Genomic DNA, 14,386 nt, shown 5'->3' with positions numbered 1-14,386 from the left:
ATTTTCAGTGACTAGGGAAGGTGTTGAAAGCAAAATGCTTTGAAATACTACGCTTGTGGGCGTGCAGCACTTTTAAATCTGGCCTCAGAAGTCTGATTTTCAACAGAGCTGTGTCTACAATTTTGACTTCTGATAGGATTGTGAATGCTGAGCACTTTTGAAAACCAGTCCCTTAAATGCCTTCTGCCTCAGCTCCTGCGGCCGTGTAAGAAGGAAACAGCTGGCCACCTCAGGCCAGTGCTTTGAGATCTTCATTAGGTATATTTGCTTACAAAGCACCGTCCTACAGATACTTGCAATGAAGCTTTTCTACCTGCTCATCAGGAATGGACAGACAAGAGAAGCAGGCAGGGAGCATGCAGCAGCTGGGGTCAGACCACGACTTCGAAGCCATCAGCTTTGGCCATCAAGGGGAAACCTGTTCAGAGGATCAGTAAAGTGCCTTAAAGCTGACTGTCCAAATAAAGTCTTTGTGGCATTGTTTGCTGTGATTGTTTTGGATGGGTGAGGAGAAGGGTGGGATAGGTGCTGTAAAGGCCAGACCCAGAGCAAATTGGTATTTATGCTTCCTGAAAACTTCTAAAGAAATGCACTCCCCACCTTGATTCCAATTGCAGATACGGCAAGAGACATGTGGATCGCAGCTGCCTTGTTCCACCTGCTCCTGGTGCACCTGAGCTGCCCTCACCTAGTGCACTGGACCTACAAAGGTAATGAAAAATTAGGCTGTTTCAGGGCTGCTACTGGCTGCTTTGCTAAAGATGCTCCCACCCTTTTTGTGCTGCAGAAGCAACACTCAGCTTGACTCTCCGGTAGTGAAAGATCTCTGCAGAGCAGCTAATTTATTCCATAATTTATTCCACTTTGTCTTGAAAGTGATTCTCTTCAATGCCACCCCTTTTTACTCCTTTGTGTGGTTAGGACACGTCGTTGGAGTTGGCAGACCAATGAGGTTCAAACAATGTGGAAAATCTTTACAATGTGTTAGAATAAAAGCTGGCCTTTGGATGATCCTGGAAGGAAAAAGCTTTAAATACTGCCTGCTCATTATTTTATTGTCACATCCCATGACGTACAGATCACTAGGAAGTTTTTACTTATGTTTGTACGTATTTTGTGAAATTTTATCTGATTTTCATTTGTTTCATGGGGTTGCTTGCAGAGCACTTTGAAGTAGTTCTTTTATGATCTTCGCTGGGCTGAGAATCAAGCTGAAACAAAGGACATTGTTGAATAGATGCAATATTGCAATGAAGACACTAAACTGTTTGCAGAAGTTCTCTCTGGATTTTCGTTTGCCCAGGCTGTCTGCATCTCCTAAGCCCCCATATTTAATCAACGTCAGGAAAGAGAGACCTGCAAACTGACATTGCTTACATGAAATAAAAAGAAAAGATTTGGCAAATAGTAACATATCCCCAGGTGTGGCTGTAATTATAATAATTTGAAAATTAGGAAGGTGATGAAGCAGGTTTTAACTGTTTTCTTTTTAAAACAATCGCCTCTCCTTCCAAACCATCTCTGCAGGATTTGAAGTCAGTGAGTTCAACAGTCACATAATGATTATTCCTTCGCTCTATCTCTGTCTGACTCAGGCACACTTAACTCTGACACTGATCAATATATTGCAGTTCTGGGGTGAAGAAGAAAAGCTTTCCATACTGATTGTCGGTCATAGCCCTGACAGAGATAGAATAAAAATTTCTACTTATCCTTAAAGTCCTAAATATAGCACTATGGAGAGGGCAAATAGCCTTGAAGGGTTCAAGCATTTGTTAATAGTTCCAGCAGCACCCAGACCTCTGCAGGAAAGATTCAAATTAGGGCTAAGAGGCTTAGAGGATTGGAAAATGGATCGTGTCCAGCACGCCAGGTCCCTTGCACATTTGCTTCCTCCGTAGTTGACCACAGGAGGATTTTAGTTTTAAATGAGCATGTGCAGGTGAAGGTAGGGGCTTTAAGTTCCTAGTCCCATGTCAAATGTTTGTGTCTGAGCTAATGACACTGAGCAGGAAAGGAGCTGGTATTAACCCTTAGCATGACCTTTGGGGGCTGTTAGACCTGGGGGCTGAAGGGCCATCAAGAGCTCAGAGCAATCAACCAAATCCCGGATTGGGGCCCCCAGGTCCTATTCCACACCAGGAGCTGCCTCACAAAAGCAATGAATCACTTTGTCATTATTTGTTGTGAGTAAAAAGGGGGTGCCGGGAAGAGGCACAGCATTGTGCTCAGGGGAGGGGTGGGTTTTGTTAATAAAAAACACACCCAGGACATCAAAGCCTCCCCAGACCATTCCTGTCCCAGAAAACAGGCAAAACCATTAAAACCATTTAAACCATTTCACCCCTATTCTTCTTTTAGTAGCTCTCTCCCTGGGTTAAAAATAGCGAATTTGCTGCCAGTTCCTGATCCTAGGCAGAGACTTCCCACATAGTGCCCTGGTCCTGTTCACTCTCACATTGGTGGAGAACCTGATCCCACACCTTTGGCAGCTGAGACCTTTAAATCCCCATTTCTATATAAACACTGCTTCTCTGCCGGCGGAGGTTCAGTCTCCAGTGACCAGTAAGCTATTACTGCAATGCAGGTTTCTTATTTTGCAGCACAGCTGTCCTGCAGTCAGAATAATGTGTATTTTCACTCTAGGGAAGGCAGAGAAACCTTTTATTGCTGCAGCCCCTGGTGCTATAACAACTAGATTGGCACCCTTGCTGGCAAACAAGGCGAGTTTTTTGACTCCTGAGCTAGCAGCAGTTCTCACCACATCCTAATAACTTGCTTTGCTTCTCCTCCACGCAGAAGGAGAGCTGGATGAAGAGCACTGGGGAAAGCACTTTGCAGACTGTGCCGGCAAGCACCAATCTCCAATTGACATCCAGAGGAAAAAAGTGAGGTACAACCCCCAGTTGCTGCCGCTGGAGCTGAGCGGTTACGACGAGCCTTCGCAGGGGGATTTCACCATGACCAACAACGGCCACTCTGGTAAGGCTGGAGGGATCACAGATGCCTTTAATGGTAGGTCTGTCCTGAAGACCCAGCTGTCTTATCCACACCCCTTTGTTAGCTCCTTCACCAAGGAGCTCGGGTTCTGTGCACTTAGAGGGTTGATGGAAGAGTGCTGAGATGAACACACATCATAGAATCATAGAATGGTTAGGGTTGGAAGGGACCTCAAAGATCATCTAGTTCCAACCTCCCTGCCATGGGCAGGGACACCCTCCACTACACCAGGTTGCCCAAAGCCTCGTCCAACCTGGCCTTGAACACTTCCAGGGATGGGGCATCTACACTTCTCTGGGCAATCTGTTCCAATGCTCTTTTTTCTTTGGAACTCACCTTACTTTGCTTTGCCATCTCAATTCATTCTGGTCTCTTAGTTTTGCCATTTTCCCCAATCACACGGGAAATCTGTCCAGAAACTCATACATAAACCAACCAAATAAAAGGCAATTATGGTTCTGCAAGATATTTTTTCTGTTAGACATGAAAAAGGGATAAAAGGCAGCTAGAGCATTATAGATTGACCCTTTCTTTCAGTGAGCCACAAGACTACAGGACTATAGTAGTGAGTGGTATTTGGGACATACTGACTCCTCTCTGCATCCAGAAAATGCATCTTTTGCCCCTGTGCAGTAATAAGAACTAAAAGCAATAGAAATAGGGAACTGTAGTTGAGAAGCAAGTTTGCATCCCAGGTTCAGTTAGATGTAGGTCACACAAAGTACAACACAAAGGAGAATCCCCCCCTTACAGTTAGAGGACTGGTGTTTCAGGTTTGAGGAAGGGAAGCTGAAGCACAGCATGGGTTAAAACCCTTGCCTTTGGCCACACAGTCTCAGTGCAAGGCTCAATTTAGGAGGTCCTGGATTCCCCTGCTGCAGTCTATAATTCATTGTCTAAATAATTCATCAGCTGGTACTGTCGGGATAATGCTTTTGGACTACAGATGAGCAACAAGAGAATTTTCTAATAGCTGCAATGAGGAGAGAATGAGTGGTTTTGGGAAAGTGTTTGGAACAAAGCTGGTAGCTCTGTAATCCCACACAACAGTCCTTTCTTCCTCTCTGTATGGAGTGAGAGCAAGGAAATGAAGCGAGGAGAGACATACTGCCTTCAGAGAAAGACTGTTGTGATTGTATTTCTGAAAACATAATGAATAAGTACTCCTGGTTGTGGCCCACACAAGCTCAACATGGAGTTCCAAGCTCTCATGTCAGCATTGCTGTCCTGACTGCCTACAAATGAAACCCTGCAGCTTTCCCTTGCAGATCTGACTGCACGTGTGTTTTCCTATTTTCTTTTGTTAACATTGAAACAATGATTTTCTCACACCAGGCGTTTTAGAAAAGCACAAAGGCAAAATAACTGTCCTTATTCACAGCTCCTCTAAAGTCAGGCTAGGTTTTCCTACTGGTTTTGGTGCAGTGGGACAGGGTAGCAATATATCTCAGGGAAAATATTTCACTGATTCACATTAGAAAATACTCAGCAGATCTGAAAGGGACAGGAAATGGATTTATCAGCAGGACTCTCCTTGCAGGCTCTCAGGAGCTAAAGACCAACTGGCTCACCTTAGAAACCAGCTACACTTTCTAGTTGCACAATTACCAGGCTAAATCCCACCTGATAAAGCCTATTTGCAGTAGTGCAGAGTGTCTGCACGAGGAATTTGCACCTGAATATCCTATTTTATCTGTGCAGACACACGCTCACACAGGCAACCTTAAGTTAATGAAGCCTTTTGTATTTGGCATTTGGACTTTTGGGGTTTTTTTCCCCTTTTTCCTCACATTTTTTGCCCCTTTTCTTTACCCCCCCTTTTTTGCCCCTTTTCCTCTCCCATCCCCCCTTTTTTACCCTTTGCCTTTTTTTTTCCTTTTTTGCCCTTTGCCTTTTTTCCTGTCCTTTGCCTTTTTTTTTCCCCCTGCCCCTTGCCTTTTTTTTTCCTGGCTTTTTTTTTTTTTTTTCCCTGCCCGTTTTTTTTTTTTCCTTCCTTTTTTAGGCAGGATCAGTCCTCTAGTAGGCAGCGAGGACACGTACAGCTCTGCAAGATTAAAATGCCATCCATTCAGGGTGCGTGCAACTTCTTCCAGTAACAGATTTTTCTTAGAACTGGGACGTCAAGTGTGGCCTTCATTAACTCAACTGCCTCAGAGGCCAGAGATGGGAAAACAGGCAGCTGGGCTCAGACTCACACTGCACAATCCCAGCTGATTTCCCAACGCCGGGCCAAACTAGAGCTAATAGGAGTAAGGCACTTGCAGCCCAGAGCAGTCATACTTTCCACGGGTGAAAAGTAAAAGCAAACTGGGCTGTTACCTACCTTCGTGCTTTCAGCAAAGTATTTGCATAAAATTCCTTGCAGAAGGCTTAAGCTTCCCACAAACCCGGAGCACGATTCTCTGGCTGTGTTTTGCAGAAAATAGAAACCGTGGTGAAGTACTTGAAGTAAATAACCTTAATTATGGAAGGCAGTCAGTAGGGATTTTACATTAAAAATAAGGTAGATGGGTTTTTTCCCCACTCTAGACTCTTTGGGATATTACAAGGAAACATGTTTTCATCTTGTATGTCTGTAAATAGTTTACAAAAAAGGAAACTTCTTGCAAACCCAACTGTGACTCGTGAATCATATATCCTGTGCTACGTTTTGCAAGGATAGTTGCTATTTTTTATAATGCGCTCTGGGCTTTCATTAGGATGAGGCAATTCTGCATTTTCACTCCTAGGTTTGGCATATTTATTAACATAATATATGATTTGTGGCAGTACATGAGCAGGAAGACAAATGTTTCGTAGTCTCTTTGTGAATACTCCTTGGCAAGGAGAAGCAAAGAGATTTGTCTCTACAAATCCTTCAAGCGTTAACACAGCCTTTTCAGGCTTACAGGGCTCTGGCCCAGTGAGCCTGTTCCTAGAGGATGCAGAGTCCAGGATACTGGAAATTATGATGACGGGTTAGATGAGGCCAGTCACTTGGTTGATCTCTATCCTCCTTTTCTTCCTTTGAAATAAAGTAGTTAACAAATCTGAGCAGAGCCCTGCAAGATGTGACATACCACGCAAGAGACGAGCATTAAAGCACTTTTATTAGTGCCTGAGGGAAAACCCAGAGCTGCTCCGATGGGAAAAGAAGTCTGCAGACACAGCTAGTGCCTTCTCATCTCTGTGCCTGATGTGCTCTTTGTGGTGCACGAGCCTGAGGTCAGGAAGGACTTTAAGCACACCTAACTTTAAGCTTCAGTGGTTACCCTTGCATACTGGAGCCAGTTCCCTGGACGTGACTCTGCCAGCTTCTTTCAGAGACTGTTACTGGCAGAAAGCACTGGGAATGTAACTATAGAATGGGCATGGCTGCACCCATTGCTGTCTCCGATCCTGTTTTTCAGTTCAGATCGATTTGCCACCCACCATGCACATCTCCAGAGGGCTCCCAAGCCTCTACACAGCTGTACAGATGCATCTGCACTGGGGTGGCCTGGACCTGGAGACCAGCGGCTCGGAACACACCATAGATGGGATGAGATACTTCGCGGAGGTACTTGCGAAGGGAGCGAGCTGGAGGGAGGGCGCATTGCAAGTCTGGCAGTTGGGAAATGGGAAGCTGCAGCCCACAAAGCCTGCAGGAAGCAATGCAGAGGCAAGTGGGAGAGACAGGGCTCCCGTAAGCGCAGGTGGTTTGTGCAATGCAAGGGCTGAGCCTGATGGTGCTGGCACAGAAAACTAAGAAAAGCCATTGCAATAGCACTAATAGCCTTCAAAAATGCAGTTATTCCTCCACGTTCCTCACAGACCTATTACACTGAAGGTCTATTTGGCTGTGCGGTGAGGCACAAGCAACAGGAATGCGGACAGTGACTCTCCCTTCGGTCTCTCGGGTCCTTTAAAGCACCGAGGAAGCCATTTATAGCTGCTTGCTAAATGACCCTGTCTCTCTTCTGACAGCTGCACATTGTCCATTACAACTCAGCGGACTACCCAAGCTTTGAAGAAGCCAAAGACAAACCAAACGGATTGGCTGTGCTTGCCTTCCTGTACGCGGTAGGTTTGACGCCTGGGCTCCTGAGCAAGGCCAGTCTGTGATCACCATTTATACTATAATCACAGCCCAGACACACGCAGCCTGTACTAGGTTTGCACATCTATCCTGAGAGACATCCTGCCACCAGTTTGTGGGAGCTGTGCTGCTGCAGGACTGTTCTTCCTTTATGCCATCTAGGGTTCACACAATACCAGCCAATAAACTTAGGAGCCCCAGAAACATTTGCCCCATAAGAAGAACAGATGGATTATCAGGTGTGGCAGCTGGGTTTTTCCTGCTGTATCTCAAGGCCTTGCTCTGATTTGCAAATGGGAACACTTGGTTTTGTGTGGATTTAGAAGTGGTGAAAAAGGATCCTTATAGTTCACTGTTGTACCTGAGGTTTATGTGTACACACCTTATCATACCTAGCATTGTCCAACCAAGCAAGAGATCTGCAATAGTATTTGTTCTCTGTCTCCCAAGTCATCAATTATTCCCCGAAGCTCATTAGTAGTATAGAAGGGCAGGCAGGTCACTAACCTTTTGTTCATGTTTCTATGCTGTGTTTAGGACGGGCACTTTGAGAATACCTACTACAGTGAATTCATTTCCAAACTGGCAAAAATCAGGTTTGCAGGTAAGACCTGGGGATGCCTTTCTCCATCCTTCATATTCTCAAAACCTGTATGTATGTACTCCACAAATACGCTCTGCTTCCTGGGAGCTACTGGCAGAGCACTGAGGTGCAGTTGCCCACCACCTCCAGGACCCCCAGGTATCTCTGAATGACAAACCATTGACTGACTGAAAGGACCATCCATTTCCCTCCATCTTCATCCAGTTCTGCCAAAGGTCTAACATACCAGTGCTTTGGGCAAGGTGATTTGCCAACCCCAGCTCTAACATCACTCTCACCTTTCTCTGTCCCCCATTAACTGTTAATATTGCCTCTCTGTTTCCTTTTGAGGTCAATCAACAAAGCTCACTTCTCTCGATGTCCAAGCCATGCTGCCAGACAACCTCTCACACTTCTACAGGTACCAGGGCTCACTAACAACCCCACCTTGCTCCGAGAGCGTGATCTGGACCATCTTTCATGTTCCGATTGTCCTGTCACACACACAGGTAAGTGACAGCTGTTTACCAAACAGCTTCTATTTCCTTCATGCTTCACCTTTCCACACGAGTTTCCTTTTCTGTCCTCTAGTGATTTTGGCAACAGCCTGACAGAGGAGCAAACAGGGCATTGCTCATATAGGGCTTTTGGGATAGACTCCTAAGTGACTGGAATTACAGGCGGCTGTGATGACACAGTGATGCTACATCACAGCAAGGGTCAGTTTCTGTGCAGCAGCAGTTCACCCAAGGTCTGGTGAGCGATAACAAAGTGCTCCGCTCGTTTAAGCTCAACCACACTGAAGCACTATCAAAAGGAAGCTACCAGTCAGAATCAACCAGGCAAAGACTACTGCAAGATTCTCAAAAAAAAAAAACCAACCCCAAAAAGCATAAAAGAGCCATTCGTAACATTAAAATCATCACAGAATAATTGGCACATTTTCAGAAGAGTATTTCAGGTTTTTTTCTATCTACACTCACACTGTGCAGCCAGATTGGGTCATTTCAGGAGTGGCCTGCTGTGAACTTTGGCTGTGAGACAGGAGAGGGTTCATCCAGGCTCCGGTGGAGGCACAACCGAGGACGTTGCTGGGTGCACAGGAGCACAGGGCAGTAACCCCACCTGGGCCAGCAGCTGATTACCAGCACACGGCAGGACCCCCTTCTCTTCTCTCCATCTGCCTTGACAGGACAAAGGCTTTAGCAGAGAAAAAAGTAACACACGTAAAATTGGCTTACCACTGAGTCTTGCAGAGTGGTTCATCTTCCTTAATGAAAAAGCAGCATCGGAAACATTTTCTTCTAGGAAAAGAACAAGATAAAGTGGAGGCTACGGTAGTGGAGGATCACAGTGTGTTCTCATCCAAAAAAAAGAAATATTCTTTTTGGCAGGGGGAAGGCTAGTAGGCACTTGTGAGAAAGCCATACCCTACAGGATAGCAGCAAAATCTCCATCCATGCGTACCATCAGGCAGGTGTTAAAACCTTCCTTCAGGGAAAATATCTTTGTCATGAATTAGCTGTTAAGAGCCTTCATGTTCTGTTCTTTTCCCTTGCTAATACTCAGCTAGAGACCCCGTGGGTCATAACAAACTGCTAGGTTCAATCCTGAGCTGCAGGATCTACACTGCACTTCTAGGCAAAACCGTTGTTCCCGTTGCCCTCCGTAATAAGCCTGCACTGCCACAGATCAGCCTCCTGGAGAACACCTTGCTGGACTGGCACAACAGGACACTACGCAACGACTACCGGCACGCTCAGCTCCTCAACGGGCGGGTGGTGGAGTCCTCCTTCAGAGCCAAACTCACCCAAGGTAAAGGGAGTCAGCACACAGGACTCAGAATTTCCCCAGGGAGGGGCAAGAAACCCGTGTGTAGGGAGATAAGTTGCAAACCACTAAGCTAGGCATGCTGGAGATCTTTCCCAGGAGTAGCAGAGTCCCTGCACAGCAGGTGGAGATGCCCCTGCCAACCCATCGTGCTTCTGATGGTGCAGTGGTGCGGTAGGCTGTGTGCCAGCCCTTTGTTTTGACTGCAGTGGTGTCACACGGATCTCCCAACATAAGTGGAGCTCCATGGCACCACACAAGAATACTAGGTCCAGGTGCACCCGTATGGGTGGGGTACACTAACCACTAAGCACTGCCATGGCTGTTTCTAGCCAGGCACATACGGAGGTGAGATGCTGGATTTTAAAACAAAGGTTTTCTTCAAACCTTCTATGAACTAGAAGGCAGAAAATCTACCACGTGCAGGTCCTGGCCTTCTGTAAATTCAGCTGTCTGATTGCTCTAGAACAATGCCATCCAGAAGAATTCAACCTCCGACTGGAACAAATCCAGATGCAGCTCCAAGACATGAAGAAAGACTTGCTGAATGGAGTGAGCCATGTAGGTAAGAAACACACGTCTGTCTATCCTTGAGTCCAGCTTATCTTCCAAGGATGAAGAGCCCATACCCTGCTGTCCTCAATGGCCTAAATCATTAACAGGTTTGCTACTGATACGGGGCAAAATTCTACCTGCACATCTTTAGGCCTGCTGATGGAAATTCAGCTACAGCATCATTAAGGCTAGCCCTGATCTAGCTACTCTGACAGCAACTGCAGCTTTCTCCTGCAACATGTAAGCACATGTTTTACAATCAGTGAGGAATTTAAGCTCACAGTTTCCCTAGGGTAAATCATCATCTCTGTTTTACACAAGATGAGAACAGAGGAAGGGGGCGGCGGGGGGAATAAGAGAGATTTTCCCAAACAGTTGGGTGAGGGAGCTAAGCTTTTTGTCATTTCAGGTCCCTTCCCTGTTGGTACAACACACGCCAGTAACTGCGGCTCAAGACAGCTGAGACTGTCACAGCCTTGCCAGTTCCTGTGGGTGTATTCTTCAGGCTTTAGGCTTATTTATAGGCACAGCAGGAAACACAACAGCTGACTTTTTGGTTATTTCAGGTATTAAATCCAGCACTTTTCCAGCTTTCTACTTCCCAGTGGAAAACATTGAGAGTTTTGTGACCGTTCAGCCCCTCCGTGACATGTCTCTCCAAGCCTTCACGTTGTGTTTCTGGGCAAAAGCTCAACATGCTGGCAGTCAGACTGTTCTTTCCTACTCCACACAGGAGAGGGATAACGAGCTAGTGGTGACTGTGGGCACAGATGTGGGATTGTGGATAGGAGGCCATTCCATCAGCTTCCCCCTGTACTACAAGGCACAAGATTGGTTGCACTACTGCATGGCATGGGCTTCCCACTCTGGAATGGCGAATTTATGGCTCAATGGAGCAGCTGGTAAAGCAGAGAGTATCCAGAAGGGGTACGTGAGCCAGGCTGGAGGGACACTTGTCCTTGGGAAAGATAGAGACACTCTTCTTGGGACATTCTCCAATGGTTTTGCAGGGTGGATGACTCATGTGAACCTGTGGAGCCAAGTTCTCAGTCCTGCAGATGTTCGGGCACTTGCACTGTGCAAACCAGGGCAACTGAAGGGAGATGTTGTAGCATGGGGAGAAACCTCCATGACCCTCCTGGGAGGGGTGGTTCTGGAGTCTGACACCAGCTGTCAGTGATGCCAACTTTTTTTTTTTCCCCTCCCCCAAAGCAGCAGAAGACTCCAAACTGCTTGCTGAGGAAGCTAAGAGAAAACTTAGATTGCTTGTTTCTCCTTTTGCTATGTATAGGCTTCACTATGCACCTGCTAGCGTTCCAGGTCATCTTCCAAGAAAGCAAAGCCTCCATCAGTGGGATAGAGGCAAAGAACAGAGCAGAATTCAGCACAGTCCAGCACCTTGCATTGTCACATCTCTCCCAGGAGTCTGATTTATGTCCCCATACGTAGATCTTCCTGCATGCCAAAGAGACTCTCTCTTTGGTCAAAGGAGCCACTTTCTCAAGTAAAATTTCTCTCACATCCTTCATCCTCAGTTCCTCACCATCTTCCCCGTGTGCGTCCCTCCCTTCCATTCCTCACCATCAAATCACCACCCCTTCCCCTGCAGATGTATCACATAGGAAAGGGTACGTAAAGCCCCTGCAGGGCAGAGTGTGGTCCTATGCCTTTTCTGTAAATGGACATAGAGCATGAGCGTGGAAACAGCTGCTTTTTCAACATGTATACATCACAAGTTTGAGGGCAGGTATAAAACTCACCTTCTAAGGTTAAAGTAAATCATGTGAAGGGCTATCTCCAACAACACAAAATCCATGCCAGGCTGCTCAACAATTCTGCCTTTTTCAAAACAGAGGGCAGCAGCCCCACATAATAATTCATTAAATTGAATTTCCCCATGTTAAATTAAGCTGTAATTAACACCCAAACCCCTTAAACTAATAAATACTTTAAGAAATCCTCCATTTTTATCAGTATGCACTTTACTTTCTTCTGAGAGTCAGCACTAGTCCTTCAGACTCGGAGTTTTTCCAACCAATTTGGTCTTCAGGTGCAATGGTGCCCTTAGGAGACACAAGCAGAAACCAGTAGAAGGACGAAGCTCCAAACCATTTGAAGAGTTCACCAAGTGGTTGCAAGTACCTGAGAGCTGAGTTATTTCAAAAACTAAATTTACGCAACTCAATGTGAGAAGCTAAAAACAAGTTTGGACAACGTGCTTGCAAACACAGGCTCCAACCTGTACCCAACTGCACAGGAATCAACCTGAATTGGGCTCCTGCAACAGAGCAGGGAGGTTCTTAGTGAGTTCAATACCATGTATCTCTGGGGCACCAATGAGCTCCAACTGGCTCACGTGTGCAAAGTAGGGATATTGGGGTTATTAAAGGATTAAGAGAGGGACTGTTGGTCTTTGGCAACTGAAGTGTAAACATTAGGAAGTGAAATGAGCTAAATAGCTCAAAGACTAGAGTGCTACTGGAACAAATGAGTATAAATCGGCTGTGAATAAGCATCAGACAGATGGATGACTCCTAACCTCAAGAATAAGGCTTTGCAAGGGCTCATCAGCAACAGTTGAGGACTAGGTTTGGTTTGAAGGAGAGTTGGGTGAGCAGGTGGGAGTGAGATTACAGCGATAATGCATTTCCAGTTTAGCAGTCCTTTGAAGCACACAAAGGAAGGACAAGAGTTGACAGGATAAATGCCATTATCAGCCCATCTAACAAAGTACCTCAGAAAAACTGACACTATCTCCACCCCAGAGCACCAAAGATCTGGCATGACCCACACTGGACCCTCAAATACACGAATTACAGTTCCTCAGAGGAATATATTACACTCCTTGCACACAACTGACCAAAACCCAGCCCAAGTCACCCAGCTTATGTCACCCGAGACACATCAGTCAGGACATCAGGGACAGACATTACCTTATGACATAGCTTACCTGGTGACAGGAACTGAGCTGGCTGAGGACGTTGGTCTTTCCTTGAGACAAATACCATGAATAGGCAACGTGGCATATGGTATATGCCAACTTGGCAGTGGCTATACGTATTGAGTTTGCATGGTAAGGTTTTGGTGCCAGGAGGGCTACAGGGGTGGCTTCTGCAAGAAGCTGCTAGAAGCTTTCCCTTATGTCTGACAGAGCCACTGCCAGCCAGCTCCAAGCCAGACCCACCACTGGCCAAGGCTAGCCCATCAGTGACAGTGGTAACACCTCTGAGATAACATAGTTAACAAGGGGGAAAAAAAACAACTGTGCAACTGCAGCCGGAGAGGGGAGTGAGAATATGCAAGAGGAACAACTCAGCAGACACCCAGGTCAGTAAAGGAGGGAGAGGAGGTGCTCCAGATGCTGGAGTAGAGATTCTCCTGCAGCCCGTGGTGAAGACCATGGTGAGGCAGACTGCCCTGCTGCAGCCATGGAGGTCCACGGTGGAGCAGAGGACCCCACGCCGGAGCAGGTGGATGCCCGAAGGAGGCTGTGACACCATGCTGGAGCAGGCTCCTGACGGGACACCTGTGGACCCATGGAGAGAGGAGCCCACGCTGGAGCAGGTTTTCTGGCAGGACTTGTGACCCCATGAATGACCCACGCTGGAGCAATCTGTTTGTGAAGGGCTGTACCCCATGGGAGGGACCCACATTGGAGCAGTTCATGAAGAACTGTAGCCTGTGGGAAGGACTCACATCAGAGGACTGTCTCCCATGGGAGGGACTCCACGCTGGAGCAGGGGAAGAGTGTGAGGAGTCCTGCCCCTGAGGAGGGAGGAGCAGCAGAAACAATGTGTGATAAACTGACTGCAACTCCCATTCCCTGTCTCCCTGCACTGCTGGGGAGGAAGAGGGAGAGAATTCGGGACAAAGTTAAGCCTGGGAAGAAGGGAGGGGTTGGGGGGAAGGTGTTTTACGATTTAGTTTTTATTTCTCATTATCCCACTCTGATTTTGATTCGTAATAAATTAAACTAATTTCCCCAAGTCGAGTCCATTTTGCCCGTGACTGTAATTAGTGAGTGATCCCCCCCACCCCGTCCCTGTCTCAACCCACCAGCCTTTTGTTACATTTCCTCTCCCCTGTCCAGCTGAGGAGGGGGAGTGATAGAGCAGCTTTGGTGGGCACCTGGTGTCCAGCCAGGGTCAACCCACCACCCTATGCCATGAGGCAGAATGGTCCTGCTGATTACTCACAATGAGAATACTCTCAAGACACAACGGCTTATTTGAAAACTCCTGATGAGGGAAGTTTGCAGAAAGTCTGAATGAAGAGCAGTATCAAATGATGAATCGATGTATTTGTTCTCCCGCTGAACAGATCCTGAAAAATGTCTGGGCCAGGCAAAACGCTGGGCTGGG

General features: G+C 46.7%; 1 protein-coding gene across 1 annotated transcript; it reads left to right on the top strand.

Moving 5' to 3' along the window:
* The first annotated feature begins 631 nt into the window (after positions 1-631).
* Positions 632-11,205, top strand: CA6 (carbonic anhydrase 6). The gene is made up of 9 exons (XM_086625736.1): positions 632-710; positions 2,800-2,982; positions 6,390-6,538; positions 6,946-7,041; positions 7,595-7,661; positions 7,992-8,149; positions 9,332-9,455; positions 9,937-10,035; positions 10,592-11,205. Exons 1-9 carry the CDS (start codon positions 632-634, stop codon positions 11,203-11,205), a joined length of 1,569 nt encoding a protein of 522 aa, XP_086481862.1.
* Positions 11,206-14,386: the final 3,181 nt, after the last annotated feature.

The sequence above is a fragment of the Tauraco erythrolophus genome, chromosome 23, assembly GCF_009769465.1.
Source record: "Tauraco erythrolophus isolate bTauEry1 chromosome 23, bTauEry1.pri, whole genome shotgun sequence".
Classification (NCBI taxonomy): domain Eukaryota; kingdom Metazoa; phylum Chordata; class Aves; order Musophagiformes; family Musophagidae; genus Tauraco; species Tauraco erythrolophus.
The sequence above is the reverse complement of the archived record's forward strand: the minus strand, read 5'-3'. Positions and strand labels throughout refer to the sequence as shown.